The 21,764-nt window shown below is 33.6% G+C and overlaps 1 protein-coding gene across 1 annotated transcript in view; it reads right to left on the minus strand.

The window, feature by feature from the left end:
* The window catches only part of LOC111044524 (facilitated trehalose transporter Tret1-2 homolog), a 40,682-nt gene that overhangs the window by 2,932 nt on the left and 15,986 nt on the right, over positions 1–21,764 (minus strand). Inside the window, exon 4 of the mRNA XM_039427073.1 lies at positions 14,995–15,082. Coding sequence (XP_039283007.1) covers positions 14,995–15,082 — 88 coding nt within the window. The remainder of the gene's footprint in view (positions 1–14,994; positions 15,083–21,764) is intronic.

Raw genomic sequence — 21,764 nt, forward strand, 5'->3', positions numbered from 1 at the left:
TACTCTCATTATTTGGTCTCTTTCATTCTGCCTTGTCGAAAACTTCCAAGTAATAACGTTATAAAGAAGGGGTTCCCAGTGTGAAGAGGGGTTGCGTCCTTGAAATGTTTTTGAGGGGGGTCTAAAAAGAAGGTTTCCAATTCAAGGGAGGGTATAGCAGTTGATTTTTTTTCTTATTTTTGGTTCATCCTTTGGCTTGGTGCCTGAATAAGATATACTTGCTATTAGAATATTAAAAAAAATTCTATGTAGCCTAATACTGATACTAAAAATGGAGCAGGAGAGGATTAACTTTCAAACTCTTCATTGAATATATTTTACACACATTTTCATACCCATCACCAATAATAATATTTCAATCGATTACTTTTTGACCAAACGAAGTGAGGTCTAAGATTCAAGTCGATTGTTTGGCATTTCTCTTAATGTTTAAATGTTTATATGTTTATATGTTTATATGTTATATGTTTATATGTTTATATGTTTATATGTTTATATGTTTATATGTTTATATGTTTATATGTTTATATGTTTATATGTTTATATGTTTATATGTTTATATGTTTATATGTTTATATGTTTATATGTTTATATGTTATATGTTATATGTTTATATGTTTATATGTTTATATGTTTATATGTTTATATGTTTATATGTTTATATGTTTATTTTTATATGTTTATATGTTTATATGTTTATATGTTTATATGTTTATATGTTATATGTTTAATGTTTATATGTTTATATGTTTATATGTTTATATGTTTATATGTTTATATGTTATATGTTTATATTTTATATGTTTATATGTTTATATGTTTATATGTATATGTTATATGTTTATATGTTTATATGTTTATATGTTTATATGTTTATATGTTTATATGTTTATATGTTTATATGTTTATAAAATGTTTATATGTTTATATGTTAATATGTTTATATGTTTTATATGGTTATATGTTTATATGTTTATATGTTGCGCATTTACGGCAAAGCGCGGTAATAGATTTTCATGAAATTTGGCAGGTATGTTCCTTTTTGAATTGCACGTCGACGTATATACAAGGTTTTTGGAAATTTTGCATTTCAAGGATAATGTAAAAGGAAAAAGGAGCCTCCCTCATAGGCCAATATTAGAGTAACAATCAGACTATAGAACTATAGAATTATTCATCACAAATCAGATGACAAGTGATTACACAGATGTGTGGAGAAGCCAGTCTATTTCTGTATTTCCATAAGGTCTATAGTTTCAATCAGGTACTTGTGGATGAGAATACTGCGTGAGGTCTACTGTTCACAGAACTACTAGTAATTCTATAAATGAGTTCATTGAATTTATTGTTATCCAAAACCCTTATTTATTATACAATAGATTATCAGCTACATATTTGGGTGATGAATACATTTTTCCTCATACTCAATATTCATTTAAAATAGATTTCCTCTGGAAAACGTGTGATCTAGGCGTTGCATTCTCCAGTCCGCTTGTAAACTGCCTGGTCATGGTCCATTCCCTATGGCATGTAGGTACCTTAGACTCTCATCAATCACTCACGCACAAACGAAGACGCTGTGAGCATCATCAGCAATAAAAAAAACTCTACTCCACATTCTATTTTTTGCGCTTTTGAAATTAACTAATTCTCTCAATTTGAATTTGAAAGTAAAATTAAACTATATAGTAGGGTCCGTTAAAATGGCGGTGAAAAAGAGGGGAGAACAGCATGACCCATTCTCTGTCTTGTCACTGCCTTCTATACAGGTTAATTGATACCGGTATATCATTTGTCACGTGGTAATTTGAAACCACCAAATATTTTTAAATGAGCCAATGAAATGTAATAGAACTATAAAATTGGAAAGAAGGTTAGACCTATCCAAAGAGTAAATCAACTCAAATCAAGTATTATTAGCGAGTAGGAGTAATAGCATTATCAACAACGATAAGAAAACATGTATTATTGTGATTTAATAATTATGAGAACCCATTGGTAAGATCAAAAAATTATAAAGCGGCATAATTATTATTGGCGGATTATAAAAAAAAAAAAAAATAAAATGCATGAACATTGAGGTTAGAGTTACTTGTTTACGTTTTGAAAAGAATTAGTCGATCTTGGATAAATCGATAATTATTAGAACCAATACTGAACGAATCAGCTGATTATTCGATCAACCCATATGACCGGTTGAATCATATAAAATTCACTCATAAAGGATATATTATGTTTACTAAAGGAAGTCGATGTGTAGAAATACAAATAACTATTATTTCTGTATAAATATTTATTATAATCCAAAAAAACATGATAAATCAAGAGTATACAAAACTCATATAAAAACTAAATGTATTATCTATTAAAATCGTATGTTACGATTTATTTATGAATTCAATTTAAGATAAATACTCCATATATTTGTATAAAAACTTCTTTTATTTAATTTTTTCTATTATAAAGCCGAGGAAGCCCTGATTCCCAAGGCAACCAATTGTATTGAGTCTATTAAATTGAAGGCCAATCAGAGAGTAGCTTACAGAATTATTCTAAGAAGAGGCAAATTTTTCTGAAAACCTCTTTCTTCTGGCTTAAGATCCCACCCGAGAGGATGCACATGGAGTTTAGGGTTTTTTCTTCTTCCTTTTAAAAAATTTTTAATGAATTATTAAGCCAAACCCTTTTTTAAATGTAATGTATGTTTGAATGTTAATTATTTGTGAACTCAGTGCTGTCAAGGAGTTCGTAATTGTAAAGATTCCCATAAAAATAGCTTTAATTCGAAAGAAACTTATAAAAATCTGGATCACGCGTTAGCCCAGCAGTGACGAAAAGGAGCCTACCCAATTAATTATTGGAAATAATTAATTCAATCCACGAGAACATCTAGAACTTCAGTCAGTGAGTGATAAGTCAAACCAAATGAGCTCATTTTTCTACGTTCAGTGGGGGTAATTATTAAAACAAAAAGCGCTATTTCAATTAATTAGAATTAAAATAAAAAGTCACCACGTGTTGAACAATATCACATAGTCCATAAGAACATTTTATAAATTTATTTAATATATGTAGGAAGCTTACTTCCATGCACAGCCCGAATTCATATAAATCCCTGAGATCTCATGTTTGAATATTAATTTATTAAATATTAATTTTTGTTTATTGAACAAAGTATACCATATCAAACTTATAGACCGAACAGGTTTTTATTGGTAGAATTTTATATTGACTGGAAGTCTAAGTACCAGTATTAAAAATAATATATTTATGAATTTGAAACTCACCATTGTGAATGTTAGCAAAGCCTGTGATAATTATTCAGATTTTAGGAATAGATTATTTAAGTGAATTATAGAGATATTGAATATTTATGCATATCTGTTTTATGGGAATATATTTTGTGTTTTATGTCAGCATACAACTTATAGAATTTTTTATTATATCCCAACTCATCTCGTGTTATATAGTTTGAGCTGTTTTGGTACCAACAAATATTTAGCAGCACTTAAAATCATAGAATCAAATAATATTAACCTTATTCAGAGCACTCAATATTTATCATCCTTTGATGATATTCATTTTATCAGCCAGAACAAGTATATTAAGAAATTATATTAATAAGGTTCCAGTTATATCATATAAGGATCCAGAGAGCTTCAAGAACTGGCGTTGTAAGTTCTAAGGAATTTTGAAAGGGTATATTGGTGAATACTTGTATTCACGACGAGCGTTTTAAGAATCAACTAGAAACAACTATAGTTGGTCCTGATTATTCTCTAGTGGTACATGGTTACTGATAATCAGTCATCAAATATTCTTTTAATTTCCTTACTGGTATTCTTCAAGAACTTCATAGAAGCAGCGGTAAGAATTACCAATTACCGATCACTGAACCTTATGGTGATTATTTGTATTTATAAAATTCATGTTTCTACCACTGAGCTAGAGCTGAGGTTTGAACCCAGTAATTTTGCGAGCCGGAAGGCCTTAATTTTTTGTGAATTTATTCGCAAAAGAGGGAATTTAGAGACTGCTCTTATAAATACCAGAAACATCGTATTATCTGTGAAGGAATTACAATCCACAACTTCTCACAATAGCTTCATAACGTGGGACTCTATCATAAGAGATAACCCCCCAGGAGCACAACTTCACACGATGGCACCCAACCAGTGGAGCGTGATGAAAAGCTTACCTACTCAATCTTACTATCAATGATTAATGAAATTATTGATAAAACTGAAAGCTGCAAGAAACATAATCTGAAGTTGTTTCGACAAGATATATCTGATAATCTATTGTAAGTTCTGGCTAAAATAATTGAGTTGCTCTTCAAATTAAAATTTTTTCAAGCTGCATAATACAGACAAACTGTATCACACGAGTTTGATAACATAATTCTCATAATAGAGAAAATTGGATGGAAATTTCCATAAAAGTCTATAGTAAAATTTTGATTTTGATCTTTGAATCTAGACATTGTATGCTGACCAGGGTTATAGGTTATTTGAGGCATTATAATACTATCGTTATTCAGGAGGATAAGACCCTAATTAGAATTTTAAGAACTATATTAGTGTAATTTGTAAGCCATATCTGTCTATGTTGATAAGCGTACCGGTAGCACTCGAAGGTCTTTTTGTAATATATGTACATGACACTTGAAACTTTAACACAACACAATTTTATCCAGAATAGGCACTATCACTGAATCCATTTTAATATTCCTGAGACTTGGCAACACACTTGGCTATTTACTCGAAGTATTCCATAATAACGTCACCATGAACCAGTCACCAGCTAACTCGCAAATCTCCTACTTCAGCGACCACCCCCAAAACTATGTAACTACGACACCGGCCAATCAACAACCACAGGACAACGTCGCGGAGACCCCACGAGAGAGAGAGGGAGGCAGCATATGCTCCATCAGTTTCGACCCGCAAAACTTAGCCCAATTGTCTTCTACGAAGATTGATAATGTCGTCGATGCGATTAATTCCGATGAGAGTCCGGCTGAGGGAGATGAGGGAGTGAGGGCGTCCAACCCGGTACCGGCGTCTTCGCAGATCGCTCCAAGCATCGCCGAGGGAACGGAGAGTGCCGCCAACCAGTCGCCATCCGACGTGACCAGTCAACCACCAGCCGCCACCAACCTGGAAAAACGCAATACAACATTAGACTCTTCAGTCGGTTATGTTACCAATCTTATGGCAAATGAGTCTACAAACGAAATACAACTCATGTTCAGTCAACTCTTAGCAGGACAAGCTAAAGGAGCGGAAACAGCCCGGGAAAACAGCAAAACTATCAAAATAATCCAGGACAAATTGGAAGAAAATGCCAAAGTCCTACAAGAAGAGATCAAAACAGTCAGACAGGATGTCAAAGCTATGGATGAAAAATTCTCTAAATACACCATGTTCTTTCCCATCGGTAAGCTAACAGGAGAAGTCCTAGCAAATTGCATAGTGAATAAGTGGACTCCGCAAGTAGGAAAACCTAAGCGCATTCTATCAGATAATGCATCATATTTTTGTAGCAAACCATGGAAAAGAATACTTGACCTGGCTGATATCAAAATATCTCGAACTTCCACATATTCTCCTAGTTCGAACCCCGTGGAGCGCCGCATGGCAGAAATCTCACGATTCATGAGGGCGTACTGTGCTGAAAAACATCAAAGTTGGGTTAGATATCTACCGTTCCTGGAAGAATGTTTCAACAATTGCATCAATGAAAACACAGGATATACACCAGTAGAGGTTATTTTCGGAGAAAGAAATAAAATGTTTATTGAAAAGTTAATAGATTTCCCACCGTCGAATGCTTTAACTCATCCTAACCTAGACATCTGTCACATTGTACAACAGAGATTAGAAAGGTCAGCAACCTCACGAAAGCATTATCATGATAATAAATCCAAGCAATTTAAATACAGTGTCGGAGATGAAATACTTTTAAAAAGCCATAGATTATCCAATGCATTGGAAAAAACTACCAGAAAATTCTTCCATATTTATACTGGACCATACAAAATTGCAGCCGTAACTGAACGTAATACAGTTCAGTTGTATGAAGAAAGCAAACCAAATTTAACTTGGTGGGAAAATATTTCTAATCTCAAGCCGTATTATCGGGACAATAAGCGATAAGGATATAAACAATAATATTTTGGTTAAACGTCATTGGCCTACCTGACAAGATATACATACCAGACGAACGCCAACAATAAACTTAATTAGCAGACGAGTATCCACTTCGAATAACAACACCTGAAAATAAAGAAATAAAAAATTTAGCAACCATTTTTAACACCTTTCTTATTAATGAAAAAAGAGAATAAATAACTTCTAATGTTAAAAGCCAACTTACCTTCATGTAGCAGGAAGAGACATCAAGATGGCGACAAGTGACAAACCGAAGCCAACGTAAACCAGCTGTCCACTACGAAAACCAGAGTAGTCAATGCCTATTAAATCATCAAAGTTGATACCCCGAATAAGAAGATCAAGTGTCATATAAATGTGAATTGCATGTAGAGATATTATAAAAATATTATATTATTATTATTTATGTATAAACTATTAAGAGAATCACTAAAATTATCCGCCAAATGATCAAACCGCATAGTTACCACCAAAAGCATTAATCCCAAGTCTCAATGTATTAGAGGAATAAGAAGTTCTTGTTGATAAAACCTACCAAAGATTATCCTTAAAAATATCCATTATATGAAAACAAAGCCCAATTTCTGCAAGAGAATGAAATGAAAATGTACAAGTCACTGTTCTATGTTGAGGGAGAAAATATGTTATACTCTGCAAGTCGGAGAATTACCAGTTTGTTAGGTTGGCAATGATTTTGCACCAACGTTCAAATGTGCTTCTGGCCTGAGGGCGGAGCGTGGATTAGAAAAAAGATTTGTATTATGTATGGAGGAGGAGATAGTTTATATTGTGTATTGTGTGTAGAAGGAGATTGGCCGATGTAAGGCGTATGTATTTGAATTGAATTTATTTATTGGTGTATATGTTGTTGAATTGTTAGGAGGTAGGACTCTCAGTAGAGTTATTAGCAGACTTTGTAACATGTATGATTTCTGATCCAAAACCAACTGGATCATAAAATTTATATTATATTCTCGAATTGTCGTTTTAAATCAGAAATCAGAGGGCGTTTTGTGTCACGTGGTAATTTGAAACCACCAAATATTTTAAATGAGCCAATGAAATGTAATAGAACTATAAAATTGGAAAGAAGGTTAGACCTATCCAAGAGTAAATCAACTCAAATCAAGTATTATTAGCGAGTAGGAGTAATAGCATTATCAACAACGATAAGAAAACATGTATTATTGTGATTTAATAATTATGAGAACCCATTGGTAAGATCAAAAAATTATAAAGCGGCATAATTATTATTGGCGGATTATAAAAAAAAAAAAAAATAAAATGCATGAACATTGAGGTTAGAGTTACTTGTTTACGTTTTGAAAAGACTTAGTCGATCTTGGATAAATCGATAATTATTAGAACCAATACTGAACGAATCAGCTGATTATTCGATCAACCCATATGACCGGTTGAATCATATAAAATTCATTCATAAAGGATATATTATGTATACTAAAGGAAGTCGATGTGTAGAAATACAAATAACTATTATTTCTGTATAAATATTTATTATAATCCAAAAAAACATGATAAATCAAGAGTATACAAAACTCATATAAAAACTAAATGTATTATCTATTAAAATCGTATGTTACGATTTATTTATGAATTCAATTTAAGATAAATACTCCATATATTTGTATAAAAACTTCTTTTATTTAATTTTTTCTATTATAAAGCCGAGGAAGCCCTGATTCCCAAGGCAACCAATTGTATTGAGTCTATTAATTGAAGGCCAATCAGAGAGTAGCTTACAGAATTATTCTAAGAAGAGGCAATTTTTCTGAAAACCTCTTTCTTCTGGCTTAAGATCCCAACCCGAGAGGATGCACATGGAGTTTAGGGTTTTTTCTTCTTCCTTTTAAAAAATTTTTAATGAATTATTAAGCCAAACCCTTTTTTAAATGTAATGTATGTTTGTTGAATGTTAATTATTTGTGAACTCAGTGCTGTCAAGGAGTTCGTAATTGTAAAGATTCCCATAAAAATAGCTTTAATTCGAAAGAAACTTATAAAAATCTGGATCACGCGTTAGCCCAGCAGTGACGAAAAGGAGCCTACCCAATTAATTATTGGAAATAATTAATTCAATCCACGAGAACATCTAGAACTTCAGTCAGTGAGTGATAAGTCAAACCAAATGAGCTCATTTTTCTACGTTCAGTGGGGGTAATTATTAAAACAAAAAGCGCTATTTCAATTAATTAGAATTAAAATAAAAAGTCACCACGTGTTGAACAATATCACATAGTCCATAAGAACATTTTATAAATTTATTTATATATGTAGGAAGCTTACTTCCATGCACAGCCCGAATTCATATAAATCCCTGAGATCTCATGTTTGAATATTAATTTATTAAATATTAATTTTGTTTATTGAACAAAGTATACATATCAAACTTATAGACCGAACAGGTTTTTATTGGTAGAATTTTATATTGACTGGAAGTCTAAGTACCAGTATTAAAAATAATATATTTATGAATTTGAAACTCACCATTGTGAATGTTAGCAAAGCCTGTGATAATTATTCAGATTTTAGGAATAGATTATTTAAGTGAATTATAGAGATATTGAATATTTATGCATATCTGTTTTATGGGAATATATTTTGTGTTTTATGTCAGCATACAAACTTATAGAATTTTTTATTATATCCCAACTCATCTCGTGTTATATAGTTTGAGCTGTTTTGGTACCAACAAATATTTAGCAGCACTTAAAATCATAGAATCAAATAATATTAACCTTATTCAGAGCACTCAATATTTATCATCCTTTGATGATATTCATTTTATCAGCCAGAACAAGTATATTAAGAAATTATATTAATAAGGTTCCAGTTATATCATATAAGGATCCAGAGAGCTTCAAGAACTGGCGTTGTAAGTTCTAAGGAATTTTGAAAGGGTATATTGGTGAATACTTGTATTCACGACGAGCGTTTTAAGAATCAACTAGAAACAACTATAGTTGGTCCTGATTATTCTCTAGTGGTACATGGTTACTGATAATCAGTCATCAAATATTCTTTTAATTTCCTTACTGGTATTCTTCAAGAACTTCATAGAAGCAGCGGTAAGAATTACCAATTACCGATCACTGAACCTTATGGTGATTATTTGTATTTATAAAATTCATGTTTCTACCACTGAGCTAGAGCTGAGGTTTGAACCCAGTAATTTTGCGAGCCGGAAGGCCTTAATTTTTTGTGAATTTATTCGCAAAAGAGGGAATTTAGAGACTGCTCTTATAAATACCAGAAACATCGTATTATCTGTGAAGGAATTACAATCCACAACTTCTCACAATAGCTTCATAACGTGGGACTCTATCATAAGAGATAACCCCCCCCAGGAGCACAACTTCACACATTCTGATATAGAAATAGAAAGAAATTGACTCGAGAATGGCATCAATGTCCGAAACATGTTGTGATTAAATAATTCATAAAGGGTACTGAGATTTCTATTTTTCTTTCTATTTCTATAAAAAGTAGCCCTATACAGGAAAGAGATAAATAAGATGGCATTCTGATGTAGCCTACCTAAAATGTTCATTTTTGTTTTAAATAATCAATTATATTTATTTGTCACGAAATTATATATTTTTCAATGATTGAATAATAAATTTTCATAATAATTGAGATTTGAAATACAGTACATGTATTCAGTAATAAATTAATTTCTGAGATGGAAATAAATTAGCTTCATTCCAGCTCCAAATTCAAGTATTGTAGCAGTAAACTGGTGCACGACACAAAAAAGTACAAGAACAAACTCTACTTGGAGTTGTCTTTGGAAAATTAAAAACCTGTAATATTCTTCATTATTGGAGATTAAAATTATGTCTTACTGGTGTGTGAATTTTTGAAGGATGTAGGTGCTAGATTAGATTTTGAAGATATGTTTTCAAGATAAAAGATCAAGTATACCGTTTGTCAAAGAAGATACTGCCAAGTATTTATACTAATATTAAATAAGTCTATTAAATGTTCATTTTTTTAAATAATCAATTATATTTATTTGTGACGAAATTAAATATTATAGAAGGCAGTGACAAGGCAGAGAATCGGCAATGTTGTTTCCCTATCTTTCTTCACTACCATCATAACAAAGACCACACCACAGGAAATTAGCAACGTCGCAAATAGAAGTGAACAGTCAGGAGAGAACTACAGGAGTGAACCATCAAAAATAACTGGCCTTGCTGAGACTCGAACTCGGGCCACTGGTGGCACTAAGCCAGTGTCTAGACCACTAGACCACGGCACATCCACAGAACTAAACAGTTAATCAAAGGACCCCCCTCTGAGGTCGTACAGTCACCCGTTTCTTAGCTGTTCAATCTACCAGGGCCGCAGAGCACACTAGCACTTGCTATAATGAGGTCCTTGTTCTAATGATAGTGGAGAAAGATAGGAAAACAGCATTGCCGATTTTCTGCCTTCATAGAGGATAGCTGATACCGGCAACTCTGATGTAGCCTAATATTGACTGTTCATTCCTTTTAAAAATTATCAATAATTATAATTTATTTGTCAAGAAAATGTATTATTCATTGAATGAATAATAGAGTTGGAATAAAAATATAAATCTAAGTACCCTTTTTGAAATTATTACTCACAAAAAGTTTCGGGTAAATGATGCCATTATCAAGACTTGATAATATTTATATTATTATATTTTTAATTTTACATTTTTAATACTCTTATATTTCAAGACTTGATAATGGCATCATTGACCAAACGAAGTGAGGTCTAAGATTCAAGTCGACGGTTTGGCATTTCTCTTAATGTTTAAATGTTTATATGTTGTGCATTTACGGCGAAACGCGGTAATAGATTTTCATGAAATTTGACAGGTATGTTCCTTTTTAAATTGCGCGTCGACGTATATACAAGGTTTTTGGAAATTTTGCATTTCAAGGATAATATAAAAGGAAAAAGGAGCCTCCTTCATACGCCAATATTAGAGTAAAAATCAGACTATAGAATTACTTACTTACTTATCCTGGCGCTACAGCCCGATGTGGGCTTTGGCCTCTTCCACAATCTGCCTCCAAGCGTCTCTGTCTGCTGCCTTTCGCCTCCAACCTCTCACTCCCATCGCTCTCAAGTCTCTCTCCACATCCTGCATCCATCGAACCTTCGGCCTCCCTCTTTTTCTTACAGCTTCCAGATTCTTATACAGCATTCCTTTTTGCATTCGTTCATCGGCCATTCTTTCAACATGTCCAAGCCACCCTATTCTTCTTGCCTTGACGAACCGGAGAATATTTCTACCTTGCAGGATGGCTTCTATTTCGGCATTCTTTCTTATTCTCCATGCACCATTTTCATGTACTGGACCGTAGATCCTCCTCACCAGCTTTCTCTCAAACACCAGTAACGCTTTGCAGTCTTCTTGCAGGATCATCCATGCTTCACATGTGACAACTGGTCTTATGAGCGTTCTGTGAATCTTCATTTTTCTATTTCTAGTGAGGAGTTTTGACTTGAGCAGTTTGCTATTTGCAAAGTACGCACGGTTGCCAAGCATTATCCTGCGTTTAATTTACAAAGATATTTTATTTCTACAGTTAATTTCTGTTCCTAAATATGTGAAGCTTGTAACCTTTTAAAACGTGCTTTCTCCTATTTTGGTAATTCCTGGATCTCCAAGTCCTCTGGTGTTCATTTCCATATATTTAGTTTTTTGTTTGTGTACTTCAAGGCCTACTATCTTGGCTTCATTCTTGATCTGTAAGAAGACTTCCTCCAGTGACCGCATGCTTCTTGAAATAATTACAACATCATCTGCATACGCTAAGACCTGCGTCATTGGATTTGTGATATTGCCTCTCCTGTCAACGCTCTCCATTGTCCTCTGAAGAACAATATTGAAGAGTAAGGCCGATAGTACGTCACCCTGTCTCACGCCATCAGTTATTGTGAACTCCCTGCTCACTCTCCCTTCACTCAGAACCATACCTTTTGTGTCACTCAGGGTCATTTTCACTAAGTTGATTAGTTTTCTAGGGAACCCGTATTTTTCTAGAGCTTCCAGCACTTTAATTCTCTTCACCCTGTCAAAGGCCTGCTTGAAGTCGATGAAGAGCATGTGTAAATTGATGTTATGTTCATAAAACTTTCCCATTATTTGCCTTAGGGTGAAAATTTGGTCTGATGTACCCCTGCCAGGCCGGAATCCAACACTGGTACTCATCTATTATGGCTTCTGATAATGTGTTCATCTTTTCTGTCAGAATGCGTGAAAATATTTTGTAAGCTATGTCCAGTAGGGTTATCCCTCGATAATTGTTGCACAGCAGTTTGTCCCCTTTTTTAAAAATTGGGCAAATAAGACCCTTCTTCCATTCACTTGGCATCTTTTCTGTCCTCCATATCAATATTATTATCCTGTGCAGACACTTCACTGCAGCTTCTCCTCCATATTTCCACACTTCCGCGGTAACATTATTTTCTCCAGCTGCCTTAGACTATAGAATTATTCATCATAAATCAGCTGCCAAGTGATAAGGCAGATGTGAGGAGAAGCCAGTCTATTGCTGTATTTCCATAAGGTCAATAGTTTCAATCAGGTACTTGTGGATGAGAATACTGCGTGAGGTCTACTGTTCACAGAACTACTAGTAACTTTGGTGAAAACGCGGCTTTAGAGTGAACTGTGACCTTCCATTTTTTTCCTATCGTTCTAGTAACTACCTAGTGTTGCATGTAAAATCTGTCATAGTATTCATCACTATCACTATAATTTTTTGTACATAAACTTTATATAAAATAACTAAACGTTACTTTTTCAAAACTAAAATGCAGATTTTTCCTAATTAATTTTTATCTCTGGATCACTTGGATCCAGAATTTCATTCATAAGCCTACTTCAATATCAAGAAGAGGAGCTAAATAATCAATTAAGTTTATTATTACACAAATTGGTTGATTTATGGGATGAATAATATATTCTTCGATTTTCTGTTATGTTGTGAAGGTTATTGTTGTGGTATTGGAAGGAAACTAGCCTATATATTGTCATAATACGATCCTTATATAGTCTGGTCCTTTTGATGAAAGTAAATAATAAAATTATTAACTACATTGACTTGTATGATTTACTGGTAGTACTTGATTACTCAGCCAACTATTTCTCATCACAAATAGAAACGCTTGTACTGTAGCCTATTATCATTCAATCCCTCATCATCACCTCGGCAAAAAAATGCTTGTGGAGAGTTTCCTTTTTAAATAAATAGATAACTCTCCTCATTATAAATTATAAACCTTCAGGATCAAAGAGATAGAGTTTCAATAAAGTTGAACAGAGATGTTCGTTGCAGAGTCGTTTGCCAGACCCCTTTTAACTATGGCTCTGATAAGGCACACACATGAGTCACACTGCTGCTCATACCACTTTTTGCGTGGTATGCTTCTATCCAACTATAGTGAGGTCCACGTTATAATGACAGTATTTGATCAACTTTGGTTTTGCTACCCTTGTCTATCATTCGACAAAGCCGGTGGTACTATCCTTTTCTAGATCCACAACGATGCCAATTATGTTTTTGACGGTGTAGAAATATAATTAATTAAGGAACAGAATCGGCATCGCTATTCTTCTATCTTTATCCACTGCCATTATAACGTGGACCTTACTATAATGTATTGGCAACGGGGAGGGAATCACTGTGAACAGTTCTTCCAAACCTCCAGTCGGATGACGTCACAACATGGCGCTTGTTTATCACAAAACTGATGTCTGCTTATTGTGTTATGTTTGGAGGCTTATGCCCGGTTGCAGAGTCGCTACATAAAGTCACCCATAGCTAACAGAGCCATTAGTTAACAACTTGCCCATAAATAGATGTTCGTTGCAGAGTCGTTTGCCAGACCCCTTTTAACTATGGCTCTTATAAGGCTCACACATAAGTCACACTGCTGCTCATACCACTTTTTGCGTGGTATGCTTCTATCCAACTAATGTATTGGCAACGGGGAGAGAATCACTGTGAACAGTTCTTCCAAACCTCCAGTCGGATAACGTCACAACATGGCGCTTGTTTATCACAACACTGCTGTCTGCTCTGCTTATTGTGTTGTTGATGTCTGGGGGTTACGAATCAAAATCGTAAACTGCAGACTAATTTGTAATTATTTTCAGTTAAGTTAGTTTGAATTTTTGATAACTAAATGAATGAATTAAGCAAAGTAAGATTTTAGAGGTAGAAGAAGTAAAATGAGTGACTGGTGTATTTATTATTGTATAATATTAATTAAAAAAAGTTTTCGACCAGAATTATTTTATTGCCTTCTGGCATTTTGATTTATCTTGGAAGCAAACAGTTATCTTGGAAGCAGTTTACAAGATATATTTCTAATGACTCTGCATACTGTGCTTATTATTAAAATAAATAATAATTGATTATTCAAATTTATTAAATTATACAATTTATTGAAAATTGTATTACATCTTCGTCAATGATATTTCATTCAGTTTATTTACACTCTACAGTTTCAAATAGTTAACATTATTATAATGTAATCAACTATTATGTATGATCATTATCTGTCTTTTAAAACATGCAAACTATAGTGAGGTCCACGTTATAATGGCAGTGGATAAAGATAGAAGAATAGCAATACCGATTCTCTGCATTAATTAATTATATTTCTACACTGTCCAAAACATAATTGGCAACGTTTTCGACCTAGAAATGGATAGTATCACCAGCTTTGTCGAATGATAGACAAGGATGGCAAAACCAAAGTTCATCAAATACTGTCATTATAACAAGGACCTCACTATAGTCAACATAACCTTAAAATACACTTGGCGTGAATGTATAGTGGATTTATGAGCACGATTTTGGGCATTTAAATTAAGAGCACATTTAGTTATTGGTAGCCTCAGATGACGTCATCTGCCTGTAGGGTTTTCGTCTCTGCAACGGAAAAACCTGTTTATTGGTGCGCTGTTACCTATCGGCAGAGCAATTATAGCTAACAGAACGTCTCTGCAACGAAATTGGCCTATTAAATAGTTAAATCCGCGCTGTTAACTATGGGCGACGTTATTTGTTGACTCTGCAACCGGGCATTAGACCAGTTATAGAATAGACACACTGGGAAGTCTAGCCTCTGACGCCAACATCTACTGCCAAATCCACCCATCTTGACGTCACAACAGTGACGTCATGCATCGTATGGAATACTTTGATTGTGTCTATGGAAAACTTTGAAAAACTTTTCTAAGGAAAACTTCGAAAACTCAGATTGTGTCTATTTCAGGATTCATGGTGTTTTTAGGTTATTTCTAGCTATGGGCAAAAACGATATCAGTTAAGTTATAATGTGTTTTGAAAATAATAAGGTATGGTAGCCTACAAAACTAATTTATTGTCATGCTGCAATGAGTTCACTTACATCATAACCAAGGATAATATTACAGTTACAACTTACAATATTTATGTGTATAAATTTCAACTTACACATGAAAAGATATTCCACTTTTTTTCCTAAAAATTTCCGTGCAATTATATGCTGCACAGGAGATTACCATTTTCATAAATAATAATCACATAAATAACAATCTGCTATGCTAAACAAGCTATGTTTAACAACAATGTAAGTTAAACACCATAAACACTTACACAACAAACTCAAAAAAGTTTTCTATAATAATTTCTATACGATGTGTGACGTCACTGTTGTGACGTCAAGATGGATGGATTTGGCAGTAGATGTTGGCTTCATCGACTTTCAGTATGAATATATTACAATGGGCCGTGTCTATTCTATAACTGGTCTAAGTTTGGAGGTTACGAATCAAGATCGTAAACTGCAGACTAATTTGTAATTATTTTCAGTTAGTTTGATTTTTTTATAGCTATGAATGAATTAAGTAGTATAAAATTAGAGGTAGAAAAAAAATAAGTGACTGGTGTATTTATTATTGTATACCTAATATCAATTTTTAAAAAATGTGACCAGAATTATTTCATTGTCTTCTGGCATTTTGATAAGTTATATCTTGGAAACAAAGCAGCCAGTTTACAAGATATATTTCTACTGACTCTGCATACGGTGCTTATTATTAAAATTAATAATAATTGATTATTCAAATTTATTAAATTATACAATTTATTAAAAATTGTATTAGGCTACATCTTCGTTCAAGCTGGGTACTCGAATAGTCAATGATATTTTATTCAGTTTATTTACACTTCATCTACAGTTTCAAATAGTTATAATGTAATGTTTTTGGACCATTTTCGTCTGTCTTTTAAAACATGCAAATAGTCAACATAAACTTAAAATACACTTGGCGCGAATGTATAGTGGATTTTTAAGCACGATTTTGGGCATTTAAATAAAGAGCTTTTTTAGTTATTGGTACTGGTAGCCTCAGATGACATCATCTGCCTGTAGGTTTTTCGTCTCTGCAACGGAAAAACGTACTTGTTGGCGCGCGCTGTTACCTATCGGCAGAGCAATAGCTAACAGAACGTCTCTGCAACGAAACTGGCCTGTTAAATAGTTAAGTAAGCGCTGTTAACTATGGGCGACGCTATTTGTCGACTCTGCAACCGGGCATGAATTGATTTGAAACTGATTTTAACTTGTTTTTAAAAATAATAAATTAGATTTTATTCTTCAATGATTATAGGGTTATTCTTCAATGGTGATAGGGTTTCATAATTGAGATTGAATATTTTGTTACCTAATCAATTATATTTCTACATTGTTGGAAAACGATCTAGCATCCTTGCGGAGATAGAAAAAAACCTCATATGAGGGGTTGAAATTCAGTTGTACGGTACGTCAAAAGGTAGAGTTATCGACCAATAACTTATCCTGAAAGTTACAGTATTATCTACAACAGTCTCAAACTCATTGAAGGATTCATATATACCTTTGACTATCTAACACTAAGAATGTGTAATTTCCTGAACAAAATAAATACATTATTTATTTAAATCATTAGGGATCAGGAGATTAGTGCAAGCGCAAAATTAGGCAACGCTGCATCCTGATCTGCAAAAATAACTCACTTTTGTGGATTTTGGCTTACACCAGACATCCGATTACCATCCATCCAATAATTACATTAATTCAACGTCAACATATTACATCCTTGTGTCTTACAGAATCTAGCGAGAGCTGGACCGCTTGCCACTAATTTCTGAAATTCACATTCACGTGGATGAGTAAAATTTGCTGGAAATGAATTGCACTGGCATTTGATCAAATAATTCTTCACTCAAATTAAATCAATATAACTTTTTACTTATTATTTAAACGGAAATCAGTGTTTTAGAAATAAGTAAAGACGCAGGACGCGATCTCGTGGTAAAATAATGAACTTCTTGGAAGCAACAATTATACGTCATCCACTGCTCTCACCCTGTCAGTGACCCTGTCAGCTGTCACCATTGATACCTTAGACCATTTATAGAGTAGACACGCTGGGAAGTCCAGCCTCTGAAGCCAACATCTACTGCCAAAACCGCCCATATTGACGTCACAACCAAGCTAACAACAATGCATTGTCACAGAGGAAAGAAACACTACTTATGCTTATTCCGTGGCATTGTTCAACAACAATGAAAGTTAAACACCACAAACACTTACACAACAAACTGTTGTGACGTCAACGTGGGCGAATTTGGCAGTAGAGATGTTGGCTTCAACGACTTTTAGTATGAATATACAATTGGCCGTGTCTCCTCTATAAATGGTCTAAGATTGATACCATATGATTATGATATTATTAAAAACAGTATCACCTTCACCTTCTAGTTTCTAGTTCTAGTGAGATCCCAGGGCACAGAATAAGTACAGAATGGAAACTTGTAATCAATCGCCTATCTAACCAATGCTTTTTACATGACGCCAATACTAAACACGTCACGTGACCTTGGGAAGTTCCAATCCTGGTCTTCTGATTGGCTGGTGGCAGTAAATGAGATCAATTGATCCAGATCATTAAAGTGATCCGAACCTACCATCAATACTATTACAATGCGGCGCTTCCTAACAAGATGGCGGATTTTAGCGTCAGGGCACAGTATACATACAGTATGGAAACTTGGCTAGTACCCTGACGCTAAAATCCGCCATCACATGACGCAATTCGCCGGGACACCGAAACCTCCTAAAAGTGAACTATATTATGATCTTATAATATATTTTTAGTACCCAGTGTTTCATGTAGGTTAGAGTATTTATAATATTACACCTTTTCATCATTAAAATTTCATGATTTTTGCAAAAATTGTGCAACATGAACTTGAGGGTATGGACACAGAATACAGCATTATAACTATGATATGATAAACCATATGTTTTCGTTGTCATCGATTCATTCATAAAAATCAAATGTTGTTGATCCGTTACTAGTAGAAAGTCATGTTCAATTTTATTTGATTAAATTGAAATAAGTAAACTCTTCATTTGTAGAGCTTTAATCAAATAAAATTGAACATGACTTTCTACTAGTAACGGATCAACAACATTTGATTTTTATGAATGAATCGATGACAACGAAAACATATGGTTTATCATATCATTCTACCCGGCTAGATTTTTGTGTTATCTTAGGGGCAAGATGACGGAGCGACACAGTGGACTCTTGTCCATCAGGGCGACGAATGTGAGCATACTCTGGGTATGATTGCCTCAATCAATTCAACTTCTTCTACGGTGAAAGGAAAATTTGCTCCAATTGTGCAATTTTGCTCTGAAATAAAACCATAGTATTTGAAGACAAAAGGAAATCTCATAAAGGCAACAAAACCTTTTGAACGAATTAATATGGACTTCAAAGGACCCGTACAATCAAAAACAAGAAATAAATACCTACTGGTGATGGTTGATGAGTACTCAAGATTCCCTTTTGTATTTCCTTGTCCAGACATGACTGCGAGAACAGTCATAAATTGCCTGGTCTCATTAATATCAATGTTTGGCCTTCCAAGCTATATTCACACAGACAGAGGAACATCCTTCATGTCAACTGAGTTGAAGAGCTTTCTTGGCTCAAAAGGGATAGCAACTAGTAGATCAACGCCTTACAATCCGAGAGGGAATGGTCAAGTAGAGCGATATAATGGAATTATATGGAAAGCAATAACACTAGCTCTAAGATCACGAGGACTTGATTCAAATCGATGGGAGGAAGTGTTGCCTGATGCACTTCACTCTATTCGATCTCTTTTGTGTACTACAACAAATTGCACCCCTCATGAACGAATGTTCCTACACATGAGATCCTCAACAAATGGACAGTCACTACCATCTTGGCTAATGAGCCCAGGACCAGTTTGGCTGAAGAAAATGAACCGAAATTCAAAGCAAGATTCATCAGTAGAAGAAGTTGAATTGATTGAGGCAAACCCAGAGTATGCTCACATTCGTCGCCCTGATGGACAAGAGTCCACTGTGTCGCTCCGTCATCTTGCCCCCTAAGATAACACGAAAATCTAGCCGGGTAGAATGATATGATAAACCATATGTTTTTCGTTGTCATCGATTCATTCATAAAAATCAAATGTTGTTGATCCGTTACTAGTAGAAAGTCATGTTCAATTTTATTTGATTAAAGCTCTACAAATGAAGAGTTTACTTATTTCAAACTACATTACGGTACCGTAGTAGTTTTCTCTGGTAGGTATAGCTTAAAAACTAGGTAGGCTACTGTACCCTAAAGCTGGGTTTACACCAAAGCTATTAACAAAATGTTAATAACTCAATCCTTATAGATTCTATTAGATTGAACATAACTTATCATACACATGATGATCATATGTGTTTGTCAAGTTTCGTTCAATCTAATAGAATCTATATGGATTGAGTTATTATCAATTTTTTAATTGACCGAGCGAAGTGAGGTCTAAGATTCAAGTCGACGGTTTGGTATTTCTCTTAATGTTTAAATGTTTATAAATGTTGCGCATTTACGGCGAAACGCGGTAATAGATTTTCATGAAATTTAACAGGTATGTTCCTTTTTAAATTGCGCGTCGACGTATTTACAAGGTTTTTGGAAATGTTGCATTTCAAGGATAATATACAAGGAAAAAGGAGCCTCCTTCATACGCCAATATTAGAGTAAAAATCAGACTATAGAATTATTCATCATAAATCAGCTGACAAGTGATTACACAGATGTGTGGAGAAGCCAGTCTATTACTGTACGTATTTGTATAAGGTCTATAGTTTCAATCAAAGACCTTGAAGAGGTATGCATCTTTAAGCTGAGTTTACACCAGTTATTAACAAAATGTTAATAACTTAATCATTATAGATTGTTTTAGATTGAACGCAAGTTGACAAACACACATGTTCATCATGTTTATGATAAGTTATGTTCAATCTAATATAATCTATAATGATTGAGTTATTAACATTTTGTTAATAAATTTGGTCTTATCGCAGCTTTAAGGTCTTTGGTTTCAATGTTTTGTTTTGCAGTCATGGTATTATTATGCGTGTCCATCAGTATCAATATTCTCACATTCGAAAAAACTAATTTAATACGGTAGGTGATTAAAAATAATAATCAATGAACTAAATAATGCTGAAGAAATTATACCTAATATTTTTGATTGAAAAAAATTAATTTTCATTAGATGGAAAGATTATCACGGAACTGGATGAATATTATATAAATTCTGGAATAGAAATATATTCTATTCATTGTTTTAATTAACATAAATATTAATAAATTATGGAATACAAATTCAAACCTGAACTGATTATTCCAATCGTTAATACACTCGATTGAATAAGTTTGAAAATCGATGAAAGAATTACCGTTGTATTAACTTTTCGACTCAATGAGACCGCATTATATAGTTTCAAAATAAAGAACAGGTACAGAGAAGTCTTCTTTTTCTCTTCTCCTTTATTATAATTGTAGGAAGCAATTTTCATTAAAGTTCCATTCTAACGCAAATAATATTCAAACGCATGCAAGACTGGCGGCTTCATAGCAGGCAGTAAGTGTTTTTTCAATTGATATTTACTCAGCCGAATTATTTGAGTACGGTATAAAAAAATATTTACTTCAATATTTAGAACTATACCTCCTCAAAAAATGTATGGGGTTGATGAATAATGGAATGAAGAATTAATCCATGAGCTGTCAATTGAATAAAACAACTGCACTCTGTATTCTGAATAACTGTATATAATAATAAGAATATATTCCACGAAGATTTTCTCAGTTGAAGTTAATTAAATCGTGTCATCAGGCCCCACTTTATAAATGGGCAGACTGGGCTATAGCCCTGGGCACGAAAAATTTGGGGGCGCCAAATATTTTAAAGGCACTAAATTTCCAATTTTTTTAATTTTTCCATTGCTTAGCTGTAATATTACACTCTAGAAAAAAATCAATATTTGAATTTTCAATATTTTAATTCAGAATTGAGATTTTAGAATACGTTTTATGTGCTATATTGACAGTATTGACATAAGTAGGTACTAGTTATCCGTTCTATCTAGAGTAAGAAGTGCCAATAGAGGGGAAACTGAATGCGTTGGTGTTAATGTGCTCTGAGCGTGATATTACTCTTTTTTCTCTTT

Source organism: Nilaparvata lugens, chromosome 4 (genome assembly GCF_014356525.2).
Source record: "Nilaparvata lugens isolate BPH chromosome 4, ASM1435652v1, whole genome shotgun sequence".
NCBI classification, from domain to species: Eukaryota; Metazoa; Arthropoda; class Insecta; order Hemiptera; family Delphacidae; genus Nilaparvata; species Nilaparvata lugens.